The sequence below is a fragment of the Crotalus tigris genome, unplaced genomic scaffold (assembly GCF_016545835.1).
Source record: "Crotalus tigris isolate CLP2741 ecotype Arizona unplaced genomic scaffold, ASM1654583v1 scf7180000019173.45859301935:6455823, whole genome shotgun sequence".
NCBI lineage: Eukaryota > Metazoa > Chordata > Lepidosauria > Squamata > Viperidae > Crotalus > Crotalus tigris.
In genome coordinates, this window is record NW_024097414.1 from 1,533,145 (window position 1) to 1,542,237 (window position 9,093).

The window sequence follows — 9,093 nt, forward strand, 5'->3', positions numbered from 1 at the left end:
GAAGAAGAAGAAGAGAAACAAGACTTTAAAATACAGCTGCTTTTCTGGAGAAACAGACAGGATGCAATAACAACAGAAATCCCCTGAAAATTATTGCTAAGTATTATGTCCCTAACCGCAAAACAGAGAAGAGAAACTGAGGCGTGTAGAAACTTCTTACCTCAATTTCCTCCAAACTAAGTGGGAATTTGGCCCCATACAGCTACTGCCAAGAATTTGCAAGGAGGTGCAGAAATATAATCCATTTTCTCTCTCTCTCTCTCTCTCTCTCTCTCTGCACACACATAAGGTGAATTCCCTGCTGTGTAATACCTGTGCTTTAAAGGGATTCCCAGAACAAGCCTGAGTGATTATATATCACTTTCATTTTCAAGCCTCTTCTCCATCTTACAGTTTGGAACAAGGTAAAAAGAGGATGACAAGGACAAAAGAGAAGGGGAGGTTTGCTAAAGGTGAGGTCTCTTGCTTAAAGACATATTTTGGAGCTCGTCAAACTGTCTGGGTCATAGTCAAGTCACTGGTGAGAAGTCCCATCAAACCATCTCCAGATGTTGGGCTAACTGCATCTCCTATCAGCTGAAAAAAAGGACAAAATTGACAAGAGAAGCCAGACATTTTCAATGAGGGGAGGGGAGGCTGGCTGGCTGGGGAATTCTGGGAGTGGAAATCCACAAGCTTCAAAGTTGCCAAGGTTGGATGCCCCTGTGTTAAAAGGTCTTGGCTCAGCTGCTCCATAAAAAATGGATTATTAAGGATTGACTTTGGGCCAGTCCCTCTCTCTCGGCCCCAGGAAGAAGGCAATGGCAAACCACTTCTGAAAACCACACGGACTCGTTTCCTGTAGACTCCAGGAGACATAAATGACTTGGTGGACCATAACAAGAAGAAGCCTAATTTAAGACAAATACTTCAGTCACTTGGGCAGTTCCTGCCGCAACAGGCAAGAAATAAACCATCACCAACCAACAGTGATCATGGACAGACTTGTCCCCAAAGGTGCTTTTTCACGAGGCAACTGGACTTTCTTTTTTCTCTCGGAAGACATTTCGTTCCCATCCAAGAAGGTTCTTCAGCTTTGATGAGAAGCAAAATGTCTTCTCAGAGAAAAAGAAGAAACAGTCCAGTTGCCTTGTGAAAAAGCATCTTTGGGACAACCACAACCTGGATGGCTGAGAATCTCTGTAGATATTTAGCCGTGGACAGACTTGTTTGAGGAATACGAAATAAAGCCCTGAAAAGCTCAGATGATGCTCCTCTGTTGCAGAGGCTCTCCATTTCTCTTGAGCAGCGGTCTTCAAACTTGGCCCTTTTATCACTAGTGGACTTCAACTCCCAGAATTCCTCAGTCGGCCATTTTGATGAAACCGCTTAGATCCAGACCATGGGTCTTCAAACTTGGCCCTTTTATCACTTGTGGACTTCAACTCCCAGAATTCCTCAGTCGGCCATTTTGATGAAACCGTGGGCTTTGATCCAGACCATGGGTCTTCAAACTTGGCCCTTTTATCACTTGTGGACTTCAACTCCCAGAATTCCTCAGTCGGTGATTTTGATGAAACCGCTTAGATCCAGACCATGGGTCTTCAAACTTGGCCCTTTTATGACTTGTCGACTTCAACTCCCAGAATTCCTCAGTCAGCCATTTTGATGAAACCGTGGGCTTGGATCCAGACCAGGGGTCTTCAAACTTGGCCCTTTGATGACCTGTGGACTTCAACTCCCAGAATTCCTCAGCCAGGCACATGTGGACTTCAACTCTGGGAGTTGAAGTCCACAAGTCATCAAAGGGCCAAGTTTGAAGATCCCTGTTCTTGAGACTTCATGCCCACCATAAAACACCTGCAGATTGAACTTCTCGTTCCCCCCCCCCCCCAAAAAAATCATGTTACTTCAAACTTACCGGCTATCTGAATCCGAAGCGATCTCTTTCCTTCCCCCAAATCTGATCTGGCACTGTAAGACAACGTTTGTAAGTTAACAACAAAGCTGCTTGGATAAACTTTCAGGTATTGAACAGGATGCGTGAGACGCTGTAAAGGTTTTAAACGTGAGAACCAGACATAAGTCACTTTTTTCAAGGTTGGTTTTTTTTCCCGGACAGTTGGAAGTTTTAATTTCTCACCTGTTTAACTGCATCCAATAAACGCTCAAGTAAAAATTGTCTTCGGGCACCACTGTTCTGCAACCCTAAAATTCAAGCACACACACACACACACAAACATGTTATATTAAATATCTTTCCACTTGCAAATAGCGGGAATGAATGAAACGTGACTTTGCAAAACCAGGCCGCTTCTTCCCCTTTTCCAAGAGGAGAATTGCTAATTGAACCATTTCTACATATAAACACATAGATAGATAGATAGATAGATAGATAGATAGATAGATAGATAGATAGATAGATGAGAGAGAGAGAAAGGGAAAGAGAGAAAAAGAAAAAGAAAGAGGAGAGAGAGAGAAAGGGAAAGAAAGAGAAAGAGAGAAAAGGGAGAGAGAGAGAAAGGAGAGAAAGGGAAAGAGAGAAAGAAAGGGGAAAGAGAGAGAGAGAGAGAGAGAGAGAGAGAGAGAGAGAGGGAGGGAGAGGGATCCATAATACATCCAAAGTAAGTATAAAGGTGAGAAGGTTACTTGGCCCACTTGATATAATGCAGAAAGAAGTTTTATGCATTCGCCGTTTATTGAGAAATGTAGATTTCAAGCCCCATAATCCACTTCTAATAACAGGCTTGGGTGCCCAGCTTGGAACAGAGCCGGAAGGATTATCAAGAAGCAAAATGGAACATGGGCAGTCTTGAATAAAACTTTCACAATTTGTATTATCCTGGAAGAAAATACCAGCTAAATCCAAAACATTTCAAAGTCCACTAAAAGATGCTACATTCAATATTTCCTTTCGTTTCAAGATACACCCCCAGTTTTTTAAATGGGTGAAACTAGGCAAGGCAGCATAGCATGCCAGACAGGAGTGGCCTCAGGCAGGCGTTCTCACCCCAAAATCTCACAGGTCCCCCTTTCAATTCTTATTCAGCAAAGAACAGCCTGGGTTCAATTTATACTAAATCATCACCTTTAAAACTTCACACGGCACAGGGCCAGCTTGTCTGTGGGATGCTCTTCCCTAAGCACAACTACAGATAGCCCTCAAAATTGAGCCCAAATTTCTTGGTTGCTAAATGAGGCAGCTGTTAAGTGACTTTTCCCCCATTTGACGACTATTCTTGCCATCGTTGTTACGTGAATCACTGCAGTTGACAAGTTAGTGACTCAGTTTTTAAGTGAATCTGGCTTCCCTCGTTGACTTTGTTTGTCAGAAGGTCGCAAAAGGGGACACACTGCAACCATCATAAGTACGAGTCAGTTGCCAAGCATCTGAATTTTTGATCACGTGACTCTGGGGATGCTGCAAAGGTTGTAACTCTGAACAATGGTCATAAATCACTTTTTTTCAGTGCCGTTGTAACTATGAATGGTCACTAAATGAACCAAATGAGGTAAGCCGAGGACTACCTCTTATTATCATATTAATTACACCTTGCTACATGTCTAAGCATCTTAGGTCCTTGCTGGAATTCCGCTCTTGCGTTCTTTTCTTAATATTATTCCTCGTCCGAACTCTCAGCGATTTATCCAGTGGACTAACTGCCTCTAATCCAGGCTGATCATCAGGAAGTATATAGCACGGTGCTCTCTCTGCAGAACGTAGCTTTATGGATCTTTGGCTATTTTTGTACAGCCTTTGCCTTTAGCCATCAATACCTGTCCACGTGCAAGAAGATGGGATGTCAATTCTCAGTCATATAATGTGCATGATCAAAAAGGGAGGCGCACTCAGTCTCAGCTTGAATTATGTTGCTACAGAACGGTCGCTAAATGAACAGTTGTAAACTGAGGACTACCTGTACCATCCTACCAGAACAGATGGGGTTGGCATGCTCCTGGTCCCTTCCTCTAAATACCACCATCTGGTGGAAGCTAAGAAGACTGCCTTTTCCGTGGCAGCCCCTGCCCCATTTAATTTTGCCAGGCCTCAACCCTCTTAGTCAAGGGTCTTCAAACTTGGCCCTTTGATGACTTGTGGACTTCAACTCCCAGAATTCCTCAGCCAGCATGCGCTGAGAGTTGAAGTCCACAAGTCATAAAAGGGCCAAGTTTGAAAATGCCTGTTCTTAGTCTACTGTAAAGCTTTGAAGATCTTCCTTTCCTTCTAAGTCAGTGGTTCTCAACCTGTGGGTCAGGACCCCATTTGGGGTCGAACGACCATTTCACGGGGGTCGCCAAACAACGCAGTCCGCCATTTTTTCCCCCTTTTCCTTAGCTGTGCTACTCCCTTTTATTCTATTGGCTTTTGAAAGCCAATAGAATAGACTCTCTTGAATAGAGTCTAATTCTATTGGCTTTCAAAAGCCAGTAGGAATTGTCCAGGCTGTCTCTGCCCTGCTGAGCCTGCCAAAAGTCCCATTCTGCCAACGGTGCTGCCCCAGTTGAGTAGTCCTCGACTTACGACCGGTTGAGTAGTCCTCGACTTACAACCGGTTGGGGGTCACGGCATTAAAAAGATTGAGAACCACTGATCTAAGTGCTTCAACAAAAGACTGCAGTTTATGACGGCTCCAGGTTTTTGTTGTTTTGAAGGTGCTTAGTTTTATAGCTTTATTATGATTTCTATGGTGTTTTCAATTTTGATTGGCAGCCGTCCAGAGTTGGTTTGAAGATGGGAGGCTAGATAAATGTTTTAAATCAACAAACACTCAAAACGTATCTCATGTCCTCCCCAAGGGCCAATCAAATAGAGGTGGTGAATATGTTTCCAATTCAAAAAAGAGCCAAGCTCGAAATTCTCCATTTTGTGTTCAAATCAGTTGCTTTTTATTTTCAAGGCTTATTCAGCAATCTACCAAAGATATCATATGGAAAAATAAGCTTTCTGATCACAAACCGTCAGGGTTCAAAGTTGAAACAGGAATTTCAAGCACAGGCTATTTTGAGCTCAGAAAATTTATGGGATTGTCAGCAGAGTGTCGTAACTCTTTCCATAAGATTAGAACCCTGTTTTCAATTTGAAAACACACACTAGCAGGGTGCTTCAAAGGCAAAATATTTGATACACCCCTATTAATTAGAGGAAGCACAAAATGATTATACACAGGCAAAATGTATATCGATTCCTTCATGTTTCAGTGTCTCAGAATTAATCTACAAGGTTTTCAAGAAAGATTGTGAACCAAAAAGCTAATCAGCGCTTATGGAAACTGCTATTAATGGCCAAATAATCAGAAAGATCCATCTTGTTCCCAGGTCTCAGTTAGCTAAGTTGCTAATTTTGCATTCTGTCACACTCATGTGATTTCTGAGAACTACAGATTCCAACTTTGGACTCCTGTCTCCAGCTGATTTCTATATAAGTTACCAATTATTCCTTAAATATTTCAAGGAAGCGGAGAGGTAGGAGGAAGGAAAGAAAAAAAAACCCAGTCATATCTGTTATCAAGTTGTTGTCTTGCTAAGTCTACCACTTTTCATCCTTACTCCGCTGCTGCACATTTTATTCCTAAACGCCAAACAAGCCTCAACACATCAATGATTCAGCTAGAGTACATTGACTCTACACAAAGTACAGGTATCAAGTTATGGTGCTTAGAGGAGTCGACGCTTCTCCAGAGTACATGACTTGCAAAATTATATTAGGAATATCTCCATTTTGGCCAAAGCCCTTGGTTCCCACAAGATCCTCTTCTTGATATGGGGTAAAAAGAAAAAAAGAGAAAGAAATTAAGGCTGTTTGCCAACAGATTGTAATTTTCAATATAACAGAAGGGAGGAGCAAAAAAAAAACAAACACATGAAGTGTTTAATTAAGAGCATTTTCTAAGCCACTGCTTCTCAGTTGGTGTTATGGATACCACGGTGAAATTCTGATATATTCTAAATGGAATCTAGGAGGAAAATCGCTTAAACTGTAATGTAATAACAGCATGCCTGTGAATCTAAGTCTTTTTTAAAAAAAATATGAGCTTTTTATTATGCTGGGATGCAGATATTTTCCTAAAGTAACAGATGGGATTCAGTTACTGCAGGCAACAGTCCATTTGCAGAAGGAGTTAAAGGATATTTGAAACTATAATATCCATTTACTCATACAAGACAGTTTGCTTACTATGCAACATTCAGCAAACAATGTAAAATATCAAGTCAGCATGAGAAACAAAGTTACTCGAATACAACAACACAAAAAAATGCTGTTGATTCTTTCCACCAGATTCTCTCAAGCAAACAATGTAAAATATCAAGTCTACATGAGAAACAAAGTTACTCAAAAACAACACAGACACACACATACAGAGAGACAAAATGCTGTTGGTTCTTTCCTTCAGATTCCCTCAAGAGGTAAACCAATATTTAGGTAACTGCAGTGAAAACTGAAAAGATCAAAAGTGACTGAATACGCGGGTGAGCGTGCAAATAAATGAATTTGGATTTCCTGTTTGAGTGCACACTTTATGGTTCCGTTAAAAAGAAATCTGCTTGACAATTCTATTGTCAAATAACCACATCCAGGCACTCACTCCACCATCAGCATAAAGGAGGCAAGCATCATGTCACTTAGCTCTGAAAAGCTGACTGACAGTCAGTTCAGACAGCAAGTTGACGTTTAACAAAAGGCTTAACCTACATCTTCATTCCCACTTTCACAACCAAAGCAAAAAAATCACAGCACTTGGAAAGATGCAGAAGGGTTTACACCTCAAAGTAAGAGAAATAGGAGGGTGTCTACGGAGATTCTCCATCATCCAGGTGATGATTGCCCCAAAGGTGTATTTCAAAAGGCAACTGGATTTTATTGGATTTTTTTTTCCCCTTGAAGACATTTCGCTTCTCCGCTAAGAAACTTCTTCAGTTCTGAAGAACAGAACTGAACAGAACTGAAGAAGCTTCTTGGAGTAGAAGCAAAATGTTTTCAAGGGAAAAAAAAAAACCCAACAGAAGCCCAGTTGCCTTTTGAAAAGCATCTTTGGGAGAAATAGGAAGGCGTCCCTGAGCAGGTAGAGAGTGGCCAGAATCATATCAATTCCTTAAGAAAACTGGAAGAATCTGAGCAAATGCAGAGGGCCTAAAGCTTCATTAACCTCTTAAGAAAAGTGGCAAGAGTGCCTCTGGGCGGGTACAGAGTGCCCAGAGCCACATCATCCCCTTAAGAAAATTGATAAAAGGGGAAAGATTTATATGATCTGAGGAGAAACCAGAGAATATTGGCTCTACAAAGGGTCCCTAGAGAGTCTCCTCAAGCCCTTAAGAAAACTGGCAAAGCCTCTGAGCCGGCACAGAGTGCCCATAGCCTCATCAACTCCTGAATAAAATGGGCAGAGACCCTCTGAGCGGGTACAGAGTGACGGAAAACCTCCTCAACCCCTTCAGAAAATGGGCAGAATGCCTCTCAAGCAGGCAAAGCGTGCCCACAACCTCAACCACCTAAGAAAAACGAGCAGAACTCCTCTGAGCGGGTACAGAGTGCCCAGAGCCTCAACAAATCTCTTCATAAAAAAATGGGCAGAGAGCCTCTGAGCGGGTACAGAGCGCTTCCTGCCGGCCCCGCCCCCCCCCCAGAAAAACAACAGTGCCTGTCATTCCCAAAGCAGGAAAAGTGCCTCTGAGAGAGTGCAGAGCGCCCTGCCCGTAGGAAAGCCAAGCCAAGCCAGGAAGGGCGACCAAAGCAAGAAACAAAAGCGAGGGGCAGCGTACCTCTGAGCATACGCCAAGTGCCGGGAGCTTTCGAGGGACTTCTAAAGGATCAGGGGAAGCCCCGAGCGCAGAGGGGAGGGAGGGCTAACCACCGGCAAGGGCGCCCCTGGGCATGTGCAGAGCGCCTCCTCCTCTTCCCTCCCCCCCCCGTCCTCGGCAGCCCCACTCACCGCTCATGGTGCCCGCGAAGCTGGAGCGACTCGCCCCCCCCCCACCGCCCGGACTCCGAGAGCAGGGCGGCAGCCGCCGCCGCCGCCACCGGAAGTGACCCTCCACCCCGGAAGCAAAACACGCGGAACCCGGAAGCGTCCTGCAAAGAGTGGGTGGCGGAGGATGGATCGTGGCTTGGGTGCCCCGCCTTCCTTGATGGCGGTGGGGAAGGTATAGGAGCCCCCCACCCAATTCATCCGGGAAGGATGAATAAGAGGATAATCCAGGGGTCTTCCCACTTGGCCCTTTGATGACTTGTGGACTTCAAGTCCCAGAATTCCTCAGCCAGGCACGCGTGTGCCTGGCTGAGGAATTCTGGGAGTTGAAGTCCACAAGTCATCAAAGGGCCAAGTGGGAAGACCCCTGCTTGTGGACTTCAGCTCCCAGAATTCCTCAGCCAGCATGCCTGGCTGAGGAATTCTGGGAGTTGAAGTCCACAAGTCATCAAAGGGCCAAGAGGGAAGACCCCTGCTTGTGGACTTCAACTCCCAGAATTCCTCAGCCAGCATGCCTGGCTGAGGAATTCTGGGAGTTGAAGTCCACAAGTCATCAAAGGACTAAGTTGGAAGACCCCCTGAGATAACAGATTTGGAAAGGGGCCTTGGAGGTCTTCTAGTCCAGCCCCTGGATGAAAAATTCTTCCCTTCCTTCTTGCCCTCTTCACGTTTTTATAGCCATCGTGACAGCCATCCCAGTCACCAAGCCAGTTGGGAGAAGCAGCCAGGTTCGTCCTTGGGAACACAGGTTCCATTATCCCGAGTCACCAGCCAGAGGGAGGAGGGGGATCGAATGGGGAGTGCTTCCTCGTCTGGGGGGTGTTGGGAAAAAAAAGGGTTAGGCAACATGGATGGCCTGTAGGTTTCATCCCTAAATGAAAAGGAAAAAGAAATAAAAATTAAAGCAGGCAAAGTGCCACGTTTTCATTCCCTTTCTTCACTGCGCGGCTGAAATGTTGATAAATATGGCTGTAGATGGGGGGGGTTATCCTTCTTGGCGCATTAGATTATTTGAGTGTAAGAAAAATAGAAGAACTGTCTATGGAGATTCTCAGTCATCCAGGTCATGGTTGTCCCAAAGGGGCTTTTTTCAAGAGGCAACTTTGAAGACATTCTGCTTCTCACCCAAGAGGTTTCTGCAGCTCAGAGC

General features: G+C 44.3%; 1 protein-coding gene across 6 annotated transcripts in view; it reads right to left on the minus strand.

Annotated features, from left to right (window-relative positions):
- SNX29 (sorting nexin 29) overlaps positions 1-7,994 on the minus strand; it is a 109,384-nt gene extending 101,390 nt beyond the window's left edge. For 5 of the 6 annotated variants that reach the window (XR_005558736.1, XM_039360361.1, XM_039360362.1 and 2 more), the window contains exons 1-3: positions 7,908-7,994; positions 2,123-2,187; positions 1,901-1,953 (exon numbers count right to left, since the gene is read on the minus strand). Coding sequence is in view for 5 of the 6 variants with exons in the window: in XM_039360361.1 (XP_039216295.1) it covers positions 1,901-1,953; positions 2,123-2,187; positions 7,908-7,914 (125 nt within the window). In the remaining variant the exon portion in view is untranslated. The remainder of the gene's footprint in view (positions 1-1,900; positions 1,954-2,122; positions 2,188-7,907) is intronic. The other variant, XM_039360363.1, reaches the window with a different exon arrangement.
- Positions 7,995-9,093: the final 1,099 nt, after the last annotated feature.